The sequence below is a fragment of the Sebastes umbrosus genome, chromosome 3 (assembly GCF_015220745.1).
Source record: "Sebastes umbrosus isolate fSebUmb1 chromosome 3, fSebUmb1.pri, whole genome shotgun sequence".
Lineage (NCBI taxonomy): Eukaryota > Metazoa > Chordata > Actinopteri > Perciformes > Sebastidae > Sebastes > Sebastes umbrosus.
The window spans coordinates 20,642,534-20,659,187 of record NC_051271.1 but is presented as its reverse complement, the minus strand read 5'-3'; the positions used below and the strand labels follow the sequence as shown (position 1 = coordinate 20,659,187).

Genomic DNA, 16,654 nt, shown 5'->3' with positions numbered 1-16,654 from the left:
AGAGTGCCACCGCTGCTTTGCTGTTGTTTTTCTCCCCCTCTCAAAACAGCATGGCTATAATTACTGTCGGCCCAGCTCGGCCCACGCCTGAGAATGGCTTTTGTGTGTGTGTGTGTGTGTGTGTTGTGACAAAGGCTGCGGGTTGGAAGTGCAGACTCCTCTGGTGAGCTCTGACTTACCAAGCAATCATTTTACAGTTCTTAACGTTTAGGTAGAGATAGAGAGGTATGCACCTTTATTGGCTGGAACACTAGCGCCAGCACAGTCCTACATAAAAGGACCATTCCTGGGGAGCATGTAGCTTTTTTATGAGTGGTCGATAAGGGCAGGATGACTTTAAATAGATTTGGATTTTCTAAAGTTTCGATTTTTTGGTAAACAAGTTGTTTCCAAAAGTGAGATCAGTGCTCAGATATTAGAGTGGGCGACAAGTCCCATGGTCGGAGATCTGGCAGCGAGCTGGCAGCGTGTCAGACAAAAATGGAACAGAAGCAAACAAAAGCAGTTTAAGCCGCAACACAACAGGCATCAAAATAGCTTTACTCGTCCACACTGGATGCACCATATTTTTTTGCATTGCAGATGTTTGATTCTACTCCCTGACATCTCTATTCTCTACATCTTGAAGTGGATGCTGGTTTTATGCTCCATCAAAATTCTAAAATACTTTAATTTAAGAAAAATATGAGAGAGCTGTAAAATTGAGCTTGTGGTTCAAACAATTTTCACCAAGAGGCCATGCCCCGAAACCGCTAAGGTGACTATTGTAGAGCTGAAGCAGTTAGTGAATTAATCAGTTTATCGAATGTGCTATTGATAACATTGATAACATTCAGCCATTAGATGTTGCATTCTCCCTCCCCCGTTTAATTGCATTTACTTCACAACAAGTCATTGCCAGGTACTTACCGTCAATCTCAGCAATTCAGCCGTTTTTCCACTCTAACTGATGACCCAGAGATACCACGTGATACCAACATTGTTTTATTATTGGTTCACAAGCCTTGTTAGAAGTGGTAACCAGACGTCAGATATCTTCATCAGAGATAAACAAAACATTCATTTTGGACCTGCCATAATTATTAAAATGATTAATTCACAATCATGGTAATTTTTTTAAAGGAAAAGCCATACTTTTATTCGCCACTTTGAAGATGATGCTTTTCTTTGTCTAACATGACAGTAAACTGAATAGATATCTCAATGAGTTTTAGAACATTTTTTTTACATTTTCTGGAATTTTATAGACCAAACAATTAATCTGTGAAGTGAGAAAATAATTGCAGGATTAATCACTAATGACAATAATCATTTGTCGCAGCCCTGGACTACTCAGTACACCTGTGGAACACACTTTACGCGATTGAAAAGAAGAACCTGGGACCATATGATTAAAGGCAGATGCTCACTACATGACGGATTGTCTGTTGAATGTGAGAAGTGTATAAAGAATACACAGTTTGGCAGAAAATGTCGCCTCCCTGCTGAGAGAAGTTCGGCGCCCCGCTGTTGCCAAAGGCACGAATGTATCTGGACGGAGTCCCACATTTGTCAAACGCGCTTGATATTTATGACACGTTGCCAATTGTATTGGCTCTTTGGACACTGGAATTTCAGCGGGGTGTAGTAAATGAAATCCGAGCATGCTCACTACCTGGAGGTTTACTGTTGCTATTTTTACTTCAGCAACTAACCACAGTGAACTAAGGACCAAAAAACTTCACTTCCTCTTAAGCTTTACTTTCTTGCTTGCTCGTGCACTCTCCCAATTTCCTGTCCCCATTTTCTGCTGGAGGTTGCAGTGCTAATTAGTGCCAGGTGGAGAAAAAGAAACAGAGAGATTACACCTCAACCAAAATATAGACGATTTTTGAACAAGCACGTATACCCATAAACAAAAGGCATCCAGTGATGTACCACCTGTGTCATTAACTCATCTTCTGGTGTGTCTGCTGTTGCTGCATCAAGGTGTAAATAGTGTTTGTGAAATGGGACTTCTTTTCAGGCTTTTGCAAGGCAGAACTAAAAACAAATTTCTATTCTACAGAGTGGGTTTGGGATTAAGGCCAGTCATTTTGTGATCAGTTTGTTACAATGCTGTGCTTCTGTACTGAGAGTATACTGTTTACATTGCAAGCACTGTATCTGTTATGATACCTCGCCGAGCTTCGATTAGACAGCCGGTTTGCAGGGGAATTATAAATCAGAAACGTAGACTCGGTGTGGTTAATGCTGTCATCTGTATTCTGCTCCATAATACATGTACAAAGAGAGGAGTTACCTAACGCAGCACACAGGGGAGCTTAAAAACATTATCATCCATCAGCTCCAGCCTTGCTAAAGCACATGAATAATTAGTCAGCGTGGTCTGTTTTGATGTGGCACAGCAGAACTATTAGCTCTGATGGTAATAATCTACAGCTCGCTAACTCATGTAACCCATGCTGATCCTCTGCAAACTTTCTTGCAGACATCATGCAACACTGCAAAGGGTAATTCCCGCATGTCGTATGAATTTACTAAACTTAATTTGTGTTGTCAGTGTTGACACACCATTTTCCACCTCTCTCTGCTCTAGCACACCTGCCCCAATCCAACAGTAAGGGTTGCTGAGTTGCATCAGGTGCTTCCGGTGTTCAAAACATAACACGATGAGTATGTTACCAACTACTATTGGAATCACAGTGTATAGAAAGTTAATATTTATAACACAGACATACTTTAGCGGCAGTCTTATTCGCCAACTACGTAGCTATTTAGCACTATAAGATGTTTCTGAAAACATTTGAGGCAAGAAATAGGCATTACAGTAACAGAATATTGATTCATATTTGATCAGCGCTGCCTAGTTTGACCGTTTGATCGGAGTTCGCGAGGGATTGACTCGTGGCTTTCATAGACGGAAGCTGGATGGCAGACTCCAGATCAGCTCTGACTGGTTGTTTTCCTCCGGTCTGTGAAATCTTGCAGATGCCATTAGGAGCACCGGAGGACACAGAGGCACATGATTTTTTTTCAGATTACCTGTCTCATGCACTTCTGTCAGAATATAGTGACCGTTTTATAAAAATAACTTTTTTTAATTATATTTGCACCATTTCTACCCACTGCAAATTTAAGCTTCGAAACTTCGAAACTACTCGGTACAACTCTATTTGTTGCCCATCAATATGTAGCAGTGTTTGTTAAGCAGAGCAAAACAATGAGTTGCACCTTTGGTGTTCTCCATTTTCTCCAACCAAATATCAGTAGACACATATCCTTGCAGCTCACTGTGGAGATTAAATAAAGCCTAAGAAGGAGAGGATAAAAAAAGGGGGAGCAAAAGCGCCTCGCTCAAATGCCTCAATTGCAGTGCTGAGGGAGGGCTATTTCAGGACCTGTAAGTTGTGGCCTGCTATTCTCGTTGCAGGCATATGTGCCATTGATGGGTTTGGGTTTCGGAAATCCTTTGCCTTATGCTAATCAGGCGCAGTGTGGCAAGCAGACATCTCTGGTGCGGTTAAAGTTGGCATGTCTACTCTACACTCAGCGTCTCTGCAAAGTTGCAATTACATCGGTAGTGAGAACAGAACGCTGCTTATAACGTAGCCATGTAGCAATAGCCTTCCCCCCTTTCTTCTCTTTTCTTCCCTTGTTTGTGAATTCGATTCAAAATTGGATTAGCCAGGAACTCAAGCTTGTTTTATTTTTACTTTTGTCAAACCCTGGCTTAACAAAAGTCCCTTCTGTGTGATTGACTGGTCACACAACATCAATCCTCCACTTAAAGTGAACGGTAGATCTAAAAAAGACCCTTGGAACATGTCAACTAGCAGCAGGATCTTTTCTGAAGTTTCCTCCTCTCTGTTTCAAAGAGTGCTCCGGACTGGGGGCGATGTCTGACTGGCTCTCTGTTTATTCAGCTTGTGGAAGAATTAAAAGCAGGGTGTCGAGGCTACGCTGCTGTTTGGACACTATTTGCAGACCTCTGTGATATTTCACATATGTGAGGCGGTGTGGTGGGCTGTCTGGAAACTGGTTTGAGCTAAAACAGGGAAAACCTACAGGGAGAGCACTCCTCCATATGCAAACTCTTAACTCATGAGTGACTGATGAGATAACCAGCAGGGTTCAGATAATGTCACCCAACAGTGAGTGGGAGGAGTTGTATTAATTGAATTTTGTTTTCACTGCTCCAGTGTTTTCTAAAAGCGCCTCTTTGGCTCTCAACCTGATAACATGAGCTACACAGTTAGTTAGTCCACCATGTAACCTACTGATACTGGATATCAGTATTCAATATTGATATATGAGGGTTTAAAAAATCCAATATATCAACAAACAATATATTGGCCAATATATACTGTATATTTATTTCCATTAACACATTTCTAACGAGGATCTCTAAAATTTGGTTATTAAAGAATTGAGACCAAGATTTGTGCTGAGCGACATTTCAGTGCTCGCTGACGCAATTTCTTGTTTTTTATCGGCCGACACACTGATATCGATATATCTGCAATAAGCTAATATCAGTCGAAATAACGGCCTGGTCCATTGATCTGTCAGCTTGTGGTCCAGCATTTTCAGAGACTACTGTATGTATGTAAACGGGAATATCAGTGGAATATTCATTTTCATTAGCTATGTAAACTGCTTCGTAGGAATATTCTCTTTTCCAGAATAAGGTAAAAAAACAGAATATTTTATGCCTGTTAACGTAGTTAGTGATATTTAGCCTGTGATTTTATGATTGCTTTATCATGTAAAATATGAGTGGTTGTTGTTTTGTGTAATTGATTCTATATCCGTATAATTCATATTATTATTGATTGTCTCCAACAGGTCTGGTTACAACTACTTCTAGAAAACTGGACAGGGAGCAACAAGATGAGCACATTCTTGAGGTAAGCACTTGATTTAGTCAGATTTTCAACTCTAAAGAAAAGCTGTGGACGGATCAGCGCCAGCCAGCCTCTCTTATTTATGTCAAAATGAATTATTAACACGATAATCAAAAGCCTTAAAAAAAATAGATTTTCTGTCTCTGTGGTTTGGCATTTCCAGCCGACTTTGGCCGAGTGCCACGTGTTGCCAACAACAGCATGTCCTCTTGTATATGCAAGAAAGGTCATTTTGGAATAATTTCACCTTGTACTGATTTCCGGATGGGGTTGGACGGAGAGGTGGGAGGCGTGTGGGAGATCCCGGTGACTGTTCCTTTGTTCTTTCCCACTGTTCCGTCTCATGGATGGAACAAGCTGGGACAGGAAACTGTTGTCAAACCAACAGGCCAATGTCTAAACTTGTGGGTTTTAATTGAACTGGGCTCTGTTCTCTCCTGACGCTTCACTCCCTCTTTGTCGCCACAGAACCGAGGTTGATAATAGCCGTTTTAATTGTGTTTCCGGTGCTGACAGGGAGCAGATTGGACGCCTTTTAATTATTGTTAGAAGTTACACAATCCAGTGATCACTGGGTGACGGTTAATGCCGGTGCATCTGGTGCCAGAGCAGTGTTGTATTTCATACTCTGATTGTACATTGCACTGCGCTAATTGCATTACGGGGCTGAGAGTAAATGATAGGGATGAAAGTGGGGGATAAAGGAAGACTGTGTCGCTTTATAGACATATTTTGTTGATGAAATTAAATTGAATAACAACAAAATTAAATCTTTTGTACTACACCTGTTGAATTTGTGAAGACTTTCAAGGTCAGAAAAAGGTTCCCATACAAACTCAAAGCTCCTCCATCTAGCGGTTTGCTCTAGACGTAGAATTGCTACTTCCAACATGTGGTTGAAGGCTGTTGAATTACAAGGTTGGAAGTGGTGTCTGATTCAGTTGTGTCTGTAAAAAAATAAATTAAAAATTCCCACCTAAACTCAGCTAAGCTGAGTTCATGAATTTTGTTCTTTTTTTTCAAAATGCCTCCAGACAGACATCTAATAACCACATTAAACACTCAGCTCAAACTCAGCTCGACTTTAATGTCACGCCAAATTCAACACGCCTATTCTCTTCATGCTAATAGTCTGCCTTTTCTTTGTAATGTTTACTACTAAAGCTTACAGATACTGTTATTCCAGTGCACAAAGAACCAACATTTTCTCTGAAAAATAACGGATAAAAGGTCTCTTGAACATTCCTGTTTAATCTGAATATGAGTTGTAGGGATAATTTGAAGTAAGTAACTTTTGACCTAAATGGGTAGAAAGTGGCTGAGTGAACACAGGCTGGAAAGAACCGTGTAGCCATGGCAACTTAAGAAGTTTGTGTGTGTTGGTCACTTGGTTATTGGGAATCCAGCAGGAAGTTCTATATTGGGCCAAACAATCAGGGAGCAGTACAGACCCCTAAAACCGTGCAATTTGCCTTCTCCACACACACTCACACAAACACACACACCTTAGTGTATCCTCAGGGCAGCTAATCAAGGCATAATCATGACTCAGAAGAATATATGTGTGTGCGCACATTCCTTTGTGTGTGAACTGTGTGCTGGCAGAACAAATCAAATGTGAAGTCCATACCAGTGTTGAAGTTTTTGTACGAGCTTGTTGTAGGAGAAGAAGCGAAACATGTGGGGCCATGTGGAACATGTGGAGCAATTAGGGTGGGGGCTGTGTCAGCATTGTTTGCACCAAATGCCGAGAGGAGGTGGAGGGAGCACAGGGGGCCTTCAGCTTTTATGATGAGAGGGATGGGGGTTGGTAGTCGTCGTGTGCCTGTGTGTGAAAGAGAGAGAGAGAGCTAAAGGCAGAAAGGCAGCGGGGGAATTTGAGAAAAGGCAAAGCCGCTCCTGATGATCTGAGTGTGGGCTCTAGCGGCAGGATGAGAGGCCGCCGTCCCCGGAAGGAGGGGGGTGGGTAAATAGCAAAAAGTAGGACATGCCAGGACATGCTTAGGATCCAGGCCTGGGATTGAGAACATTATAATGGAAAACCAGAGGTGAATGGGCTGTTAACATCTGTTGTCTGGAGCCTATCCCAGCAAGCAGTTGGCAAGACGCAGTGTACCTGGACAGGTTGCTAGTCTGGCCTGTTTGACTAAGATAATAGAACCTACTCAGTCTATTTTTTTCTGATTAATCGTTTAATCTATAAAATATAAAAACAACATTGTGCATCATAAGTTGAACAATGTGGCGACTAGATTGGTTGTTTTCTCTGACCAGCTCTCCAAAACCCAAACAGTTTGCAATGATACAAAACCAGAAATCCTCTATGTGAGGAATTAGAGAACATTTAGTATTTTTTTTCTTTAGAAATGACTTAAATGATGAGTCCATTATTGATGGTTGCTTATCAAAATTGTTCAATATTCTGTTCATCAATTAATCACCTGACACATTTGACCACATTATATTAATGGGGACATCTCATGCTCATTTCCAGGTTCATACTTGTATTTTGGGTTTCTACCAGAACATGTTTACATGCTTTAATATTAAAAAAAACACATTATTTTTCTCATACTGTCTGTGTGAATATACCTGTATTCACGCTCTGTCCGAAACGCTCTGTTTTAGCGCAGGTCTCTTTAAGCCCCCCTCCCGAAAAAGCCATGTCTGCTCTGATTGGCTTGTGAGAAAAATATGGTGCACCTTTGCAAAGGTAGTTCTCAAGCTGTTGCCGATATATTCTAATGAGTCTTTGTGACATAGGAAGGGGAGCCAAATCTGTGTCATTTCACAGTTTGTGGGTTGGTAGGCAATCCAGATACCCAAATGCATGAACACAAGCACTGAAAAAAGTGAGTTTTTCATGATATGTTCCCTTTAAGTGACAGCTATGATACCAAAACAGTGTAGATATAATTGTGTTTTTGAGGCAAAATGTATAGCCCATGTTGACCAGTAGCTCCAGGCACTGTGAAATAACTTATAGTATGAACTAAAATCCACCTTTGAGCATTCCTGTTTGGGTTTCCACTGCATCTGAACAACTGTGAGGATTAAACTCTTCACCAACATGAGTTCCTCTGAAGGTTGCTGGTCCCCTGGGAAAGTTTCTGCAGTGGAAAAATCCTAGGAGTAGGAATATTGTGGCAGCGACATATAGTTTTCTTCTCTATATAATTTAGCAGTTATTACAGCCGGCAGTAGTACCTCCTCTTAAAATGCTCTATGGAAACAAGGCGCTATGCAAACAAATGCTGTGGAACTTCAGCTTCTGTTAATTCTCCCCAACATTATAGTCAAGCACAATAGACGTTTGTATAGAAACTAACTTCCACAGATTCCCAGGTGATTTTAATCAACATTGAATCCATTAAAACAACATTACGAACATATGGTCGGTCAGAAGAAGTTAAAAGTTTTGCAATAGATAATCAGAACATAATGGATTGGCTCGGTTCACAGCAGCGCTATACTGATGCAACGCGGCACACTCCCTCTGGTGTAGCTTCTCTGTCTTTTGTGTGGTTTGCCTAATTATCAAACAAAGGCTTTTGATGAGCATTTCCCAAAGACAGATGCACGGGGATGAATAGTGTCCATGCACACAGATACACACATAGCAGTGTTGTTGAGTTACTGTGCAGCTGGGACATTTAATAGGCCTCCTTCCACTAACAGCTTGCCTTTTCAAGGTATTTTATATAATCAGGAATATCAGGCACTACACCGTCATATGTAAAGCTCATGTGGTCATAATGGAAATGTTCATTACACAGTGCAGGATGAGCACCAACATATCCTCCCTGAGAGAGACATTCACACTAAGGTTTCTTGTCATTCTGTTTAATTAATTCTGCTCATGTGAACAGCACGGACAGCTGCAGACACTGCGAGAAAAACAAAAAACACATTACTTTAGTAATTGAAACTATAGCACCAAATGGTGTGTGCCTGGCCCCGGACTCCTGACGGTTTTTAGTGAAGCACTTAGCAGATGGTTTTAAATGACTGTGACATTTGTTCTGCCCTTCTACAGTATATAGCAGCTTGAAGCGAGAAAAATCGCTCACATCTCTGGCTGCGCTCAGACGCGCAACCTGTGAGCCCTTTTTTCTGGGACTACATGAAAATTGTGTTTGTTTAGGTCAGCCCATGGCTCTTTACTCTTGATTAAACTCCGCAAACTGTGCACTCAAATGTCCGAACGCACATCGAAGTGTTAAATCATGGCACAAATTACAAAGCGTAAGCATGCCACCAGTAACGCTTGATGTCATGACTTAAATTAAGGCCCCATTAATGATTCAGTTGTGCGACGCCGTCTTTTATACTGAGCACATGTGGGGTTTAAAAAAGCCTCCCGGCCTTTATATTAGTGGAGCGCACTAAGTCTTAATGTTTATTAGCAGTGCGAAATCTTTGTTTGCAAGTTTGACACACAGCAGCAGAGTCGGTGCAGCTGGTGCTATCAGCGTGAAGAGGTGCAGCTAATTAAAAATAATTAGCTCTGGTGGGTTGTTCGTGTGGCGACCATTCTAGCTACTGTCATCATGATCACAGGCGAGCATACGAAACGTTACTTCAGATTAGTAATGTTTTTAGTTCACCGTAACAGCCTCCAGATTAAACAAACCATGTTTACCTGAATACACCAACCCGAGCTAGTGACTCCCCAGGGGCAACAGTGGATACAGTATTATTTTACAAAATAAGAAAATGTCTCTCCTGCTAATTTAAATGGGCTCTTTTACATTATTTCATTTCTAAAGTGGTCTTTTAATTACATCCCAGTTTGCATGAGAGCTGATACTGAAAGGGAAACTCAGAATTTGGTATTGTGCCCCAAAATACCCCCAAATTGATTTGGGTGCTTGTACTTCAATGCATAAAATTAGATTATTAAAATAGGCTAAAATAGGGGCTCAAGATGGAGTTCAATGTTAATGTTTTTTTTTCTCCTTACTTTTCTGGTCGGGCAAGTGGGTCAGAAATCTACACTCCGGAAGTCTTATGTATTAGCCTTTATCAAATAACAACAAAGACTAAAGTTAATTGTCAATTTCAATTTGTATTTAAAGGAACAGTATGTCACATTTCAGATGATTTATTAGCAGAAATGGAATGTAGTATTCATAACTATGTTTTCATTAGTGTTTAATCACCTGAAACTAAGAGTCGTTGAGTTTTCGTTAGCTTAGAATGAGCACTTCATATCTACATAGGGATCGGGTCCTCTTCACAGTTGCCATGTTGCTCTATCATGTTTCTACAGTAGCCCAGAACAGACAAACCAAACACCGGCTCTAGAGAGAGCCTTTCGCGTCTTTACGTTACCTGAAGGCCATCGTAGTTCTCCGACACGCTTGTAAAACTGCAGTAGGTCTTAGAGTGCAAAAACGTGGTATTGCCAGCTACCGTCTGACTTCCGTTGCTCCTAAAGTAGTGTTAATATGTAAGGATGGCCTCTAAGCGAGGTGAATGGCGTTACCATGGGTTTGAGCTCGGTGGCTCACGTTACCGCAGTCTTGGAAAGGGAGGGGTGAGCGGAGGGGTACTAGGTTGGTTGCAATCTGCAACCCCACCACTAGATGTCACCAAATCCTACACACTGTACCTTTTAAGGAAATGAATCAGCACAAGGACATAGTGTAGTGTGTCATGGGTGCAAAGCAACAAATATTCATGCATATAATCTTTATTGTTGATCCCTGTAGTAGTGTCATGCTGCTCTTTACATTCAACCAGACAAAGTGGTTTGAACCAAATAATCACACAACCAAGGGACCAAAGTTGCTGATATTAAAGTCCCGTAGCAGGGATGAAAATACATAAAATCCAATTCAGTGTTGTATATTCCTGCTGGAGAATGTTGCCTTACAAGACTCAGAGATTTGTACTTGTAGTTCTGAAAAAGTCTCCCTTTTTACAACATCATTAGACAGGGAAGGAGCATGCTCTATGGATTACTTTATGACTAAGCATTTGACTGGATTCATTCATTACACTGCAGAGACTAGATTATGAGATAGCAGCTTGTTACTGATTGTAGTTTTGTTTTTAAGTAAAGTGTGTGTTAGAAAAGACCCCCTGCCAGCAAAGCTCCGAAGGAGTTGCCTTTAAGTTTGGCTGCTAGTTAAGCTGCTGAGAAGAAGTGGAATGAAAGCATGATGAAGGGAAAAAGCACACTTCCCCTTCTCATCTCTTCTTTGATTATTTTAGGCTTTGGAATGATGAGTTTCTAACACAGCTCTTTTGATCTGGATAGTTTAACATAGTTTGCAATGATTTTGCTGGAATTATTAGCCTTTTCGAAATTATTTACTGCATCTTGTTCCAAAACTTTTAACATTTGAAGTGATTCAGGTCTTTACTGTAGCTAAAGAAAACAAAAGGGGCATGAGAGAAATTGAATGTGATTTGAAGTTCACTGCATCAAATGATATTTGCTTCCTTTGTTGTCAGCCCCGAGCCTTTGAGTCTACGTAGTTCTGAGGTTTTTATTCCTCCTCCTCAGATCACAGTCACCGACCACGGCGTTCCGGCTAAATCCACCACTGTCCGCGTCATCGTCCGAGTCCTCGACGAGAACGACAACAGGCCGTTGTTCCTGGAGAAGATCTACAAGATCAAGCTCCCGGAGCGGGAGAGGCCGGAGAGAGAGAGAGCCATGAAGAGAGACCCGGTGTATCGGGTCATCGCATCAGACCGCGATGAAGGACCTAATGCCGAGATCTCTTACAGCATCGAGGAGGGAGATGAAAACGGAAAGTTCTTTATCGAGCCCAAGACCGGCATGGTGTCTTCCAAGAAGTTCTCTTCTGCTGGAGAATACGACATTCTCACAGTGAGTATCCAATCACAGGGCTTCACCCTCAGCCTCATAGTCTCTCAGTGAGCAGTAATTGTTTATAACAGATGCTTGTTTATTGTTTTACTGTTGTATTCTTCTCTTTGTCTCAAGTTTTCTTACTCCCTTTGTTTCTCTAACTTCCTTTTTCTCAGTTTTTGTGTTAAATATGTAGTAAAACATCTCTGTAGAAAGGACCAAAAGATAATTGGTCCACACACATCATGTTGGTCCACAAGTGTAGAAGGCAATTACTTGCAAAAAGCATCCATTTTAAGTTTAAGGGAGCACGTTCCAAACACACAGCCCACACTGTCCAATTAGGATCTCATTGTTACAAGGATGTACAGTTTTTTGCTTTATTACCATGGTCTTATTACTGTGGTGCCTTCGTCATCGAGAGCCAAGTTTGTCAATCATTGACTTCCTTTTGGCCGTTTGTTACGGCGTGCAGCACTTTCTACTCATCATGGCAGCTGTTTTTTTAAGAATATCTTAGAATGACTGAGGAATTATATGTGTTATGTGTGTGAAAAATGAATGCTATCTGTCAGTCTTCCACCTGGGAGACAAAAAAGCAAGAATTAACCCCTTGTGTAGTCATCGCAGTTGGCTGTGAAAACTGCCGAGGTGATACTTGACGCTCGTCTTTTTTGGTGTAGACTGATTTTTACCCAGATTTTACGTCCCCACACATCCAAAGTTGTGTCTCCTGCTGCAAGAAGACACTGCTCACCACAGTTTACAGTCATTGAAGTCCACACAAAAGATTGAATCACAAAAGAGTAGCACACAAAAGGTGTTTTGTTATTCAAAATGCACGGTTCTCTTTGCCATGTTGACAGCTCAGAGTACGGAAAAGCTTTTACAATTGAAACACAACCCATTCTATGGATTTGTGCCATAAATCAGTAGTTCTACTTATATTATGTATGCACTGTGCATAAAATGTAATATTGGCATATTTTATCTGTAAGCATTAACTAGCAAGCTACATAACCAAACTTTTCTATATATTTACTTCTGAAGAGTTTCAGGCAGAGGATCCGCCAGAGAGCTGTACAGAAACTCATTTCCAACAAATTGTTGCGTAACACTGTGTAACGTCTTTCATTCTCTGCCTCTCTCTCAGATTAAAGCCGTCGACAATGGACGCCCTCAGAAATCCTCCACTTGTCGTCTGCACATCGAGTGGATTCCCAAACCAGAATTGCCGGCCGATGCAGCTCCCCTGCTCTTCGAGGAGTCCCCCTTCACCTTCTCTGTAATGGAAAGCGACCCTGTGGCACACATGGTGGGGGTCGTCGCCACAGAATCCTCTGATGTTCCCGTGTGGTTTGAAATCACAGGTATTGCCTTCTTCAAATGCTTCTCTGTCGTTGTGTGTGCATGCATACTGTAGAGATGTTCCATGTCATAGAAATGCATTGTAGGTAGAAAATTAGGACTAACAGTGTTTGTGTGTGATATGTTTGAGAAATATGGAAAACAGTAATTTAAAGACAATAACGTTTAATAGTATATTAAGAGTTTAAGTTGTCATTTTCAGCCGGCATTCTCAAGTTTTCTGGTAGAAATCTGACTTCCTTGGTCGTATTAGTGGCTTTACAAAGCAAACTTGCAGTCACTACATATTTGGTCAAAATTGAGTTTTTGGCATTTGTATTAAAATATGAAAACTTATTATGCCATAGAAATTAGGGATGCACAATATATATATTTTTTTACTTGCTTCTCATGTTCAATACCAATAAGATAACCAGTAATTTCACATTTTTGTATTTTAAAGTTCATAGTTAAAGGGTAAGACATGCTAAGATTTAGTGAGCAAAGATGGATGATTTCATTATAATAATAATATTCCATAGCTCTGACCTAACCGAGACAAATATTATTGTTAGCACAACAAAACAAAGAACAGTTCTGACTCTTAAAATGTTATATTTATTTTTCTAGTAAGGTACATGTTTTTCTTCTTCTTCTGTGTTTATAGGCAGATCGCAATCCAACTTTAAAGGTGCATACCGCCACCTACTGTATCGCCGTGTGTAGACGCGGCACTTAATACATAATGATACAAATTTTTCATTATTGGTCGATAATTTATCGGGCCCGATATATATTGTGCATCCCTAATAGAAATGTATTATTTTTGTGAAAACAGCATATAGTATTGTCACAGAGCGACAGACAATTAGACCGCTAGCTAAAAGCAGAAGAGATATATCAAGTGTAGCAGGGAAACAAGACATGGCTAGCCTTAGCTAAAGCTAAAACCAAATTTACTTTTATGATGTTTTCCTGGTTGTATTCTGTAATTGAAAATATCCATTCCAGTCATGATGCAGAAAAAAACTAAACTCCTGCTAAACTAGCTTGGCATCAACTTTTGATCCTAGTGGATTTCATGTGAATTATTGCGATTAAGCTGCCTTTAAATCACATATTAAATATAGTAAATTGTAGATTAATTTATAATTGATTTAAATGAAGTGTAGATATTAATAGTATAGCATTTAAACCCTATAATTATGGACTAATCAAAATTAAGCTATTTTCTGAAAAAAAGTGAATAAGAAAGGTTAAAGAACACTGCTGTGTTTTCCCCTGAAGATTGTCCAAAGGCAGAGTGCAGTAATCACATTTTTTAGTGCGTATGTTGGTATTTATGGCATTTACTGTATGTAAGCATGAAGAAAAGACCAGTTCTCATTGTGGAACAGTTTGTCAGCCGGCTTCAAAACTTATAAAAAAAAAACAATTTCCCTCAATTTCATTGTTTTTCTGTATTACTGTGTGTTGCCTTTGAAGAGCAGATTAGATAAGAATCAAAAAATAATAACTCACAAACAACAACTATTGATACTTTTCCTTGCTTCCCTGTGTGAGCCAACTGAGATGCAGTATATTTCCTTACACTTTTAATTGGCAGCTCTGTTTTGAAGTGTTAAAACTTAATTCATTCTCTCTTGTTTTTGTTTCTAACTTGTGATAGGCACTGTATGCATGAGAAGATTTAAATTGACTGCTTTCAAAAGTGCTTGCCTCTTCTTCTTCCTTCCTCCCAGCCTGTCCTCCCTCTAATCAATGTCTGACTGACACGTCTCTTTTTCTTTTCTTCTCTTCTCTTCTCTCTCTGTGCTCGGCTTACCGCTTTCCTCTATTCCTCTGGAATGTTCTGTTTGGTTGGATTTTTTTGCAAGACGGCATAGAGGATGCTGAGATGTTTTACATCCTTCAGATGGCTTGTGACCACAACTGTACGGCAGAAGGTAGCTGCTGGGATCTCCTAATAGGCTGTGCTGTATTACCAGATCATCCTCCATTGTGTGTTGGTGCTGCCTGTTGGCTGTGGTGGAATTGTGTTGTGCTGCTGGATTGATGTTGTGCCACATTTCCCCCCCCTAAACCTGTGACCTGATTAAGAGTCTCAAGAGAAAAAGCAAAGGCTCCTCTCCTTACCTTGTGTGAATTAGAGCTCCATTTCCACTGTTGTTGTGTGGTTGAAACATGAGAGTTAAACTCATTTCAATCGCTATATAAAAGGATGTGTTGTGTTGTTGTACATTCATCATGTTTATGTACCCATCCTGTGCGTGTTAGGGTGAATTGCATGACCTAGCTATCATGTGAATCATTTTTAGATAAACAACAAATCTGTACCGATAGTTAATGATATCAACGTCATCTTTTTATTATCATCTTCGACATCAGCACAGCAGGAAATTGATGTTTGTATGCTCATCTCAGCGCCCCCCATTTCCGTGTTTGTGTAACCTTGCTACATGCACACAACTAAGCAATGATCTGTCACTAATCTTTTGTCCTTGTTGTTTGCACAAAAAAAAATAATTCCACAGGTGGTAATTATGACAGCCGCTTTGATGTGGGCAAGGCCAGCGGAACCTTGATTGTTGCGCGGCCCATGGACGCCGAGCAGAAATCAAATTACAACCTGACGGTGGAAGCCACAGATGGGACACGAACTGTCAGCACCCAGGTAATTGAAACACTAATGAAACGGTTGGAAGCTGATGAGGCAGTTGTCGTGGTTCTGCTTTTCTCTTGTGAGGAATAGCAGCGAGGAAAAGGGGACGGGTAATGAGTGAAGCATTGGCCAAACTGTCCTGTTTGTTGTGATATGTTTATGTTGTGATGCTATCATTGCTCCCAACTGACAGTTAATAGGTTTGAGTCTCATTACGTCCCTACATGACCCGACTTCTAACTGTAAAATTGGACAGATAACACAAAGAAATATGGGCTATGATATGGTGAGGCTGTGCTGTTTTAAGAGATCTTCTGATATTGTCTGGTGCAGCCTGTGGGTGTGGGTCTCAATGTGTTTTACTGCCAGATTTACTGCTGTATTATCATTATCAGCTCATCAGTTAGGGAGAAAGAAAATATTCCAAAGCAGACTTAAAGGTACAGTGTGTATGATTTGGTGGCATCTAGTGGTGTGGTTGCAGATTGCAACCAACTGAGTAACCCTGCGCTCCTTCCTCATTCCCTTTACAAGACTGCAGTAGCGTGAGCCGGCGAGTGCAAAACCATGGTAACAAGGGCTGTTTATTGGCAAGAATCTGGCGATACCATACTTATCCTGATACAGGGGTTACGATACAATATATTGTGATATACTGTATTGCGATACTGCAAGCAAGGCGAAATATTGTGATTTTTTAAACCTAATTTTAGGAAAACTGTCCTAGATTTTATGCATATGGTGCTATGTTGTTTATACTGAGTAAAAAAATACTTTTTTTATGCAATCAGAACCTTTGGGACCTGCATTTGCATTTATCACAGTCCCTTTGAGAATCAATACAGTATCTCAAAACATAGTATTGCGTTACTCAATATTTTCGATATTTTGTTACACCCCTAGTAGTAATGCAGTTCGCCTCGCTCACAGGCC

The 16,654-nt window shown here is 40.6% G+C and overlaps 1 protein-coding gene across 9 annotated transcripts in view; it reads left to right on the top strand.

The window, feature by feature from the left end:
* The window catches only part of fat1a (FAT atypical cadherin 1a), an 85,513-nt gene that overhangs the window by 29,792 nt on the left and 39,067 nt on the right, over window positions 1-16,654 (top strand). For 7 of the 9 annotated variants that reach the window (XR_005206365.1, XR_005206366.1, XM_037765523.1 and 4 more), the window contains exons 4-8: window positions 4,828-4,889; window positions 11,401-11,730; window positions 12,866-13,082; window positions 14,937-15,005; window positions 15,594-15,733. Coding sequence is in view for 7 of the 9 variants with exons in the window: in XM_037765523.1 (XP_037621451.1) it covers window positions 4,828-4,889; window positions 11,401-11,730; window positions 12,866-13,082; window positions 14,937-15,005; window positions 15,594-15,733 (818 nt within the window). In the remaining 2 variants the exon portion in view is untranslated. The remainder of the gene's footprint in view (window positions 1-4,827; window positions 4,890-11,400; window positions 11,731-12,865; window positions 13,083-14,936; window positions 15,006-15,593; window positions 15,734-16,654) is intronic. The other 2 variants (XM_037765521.1, XM_037765520.1) reach the window with 1 other exon arrangement.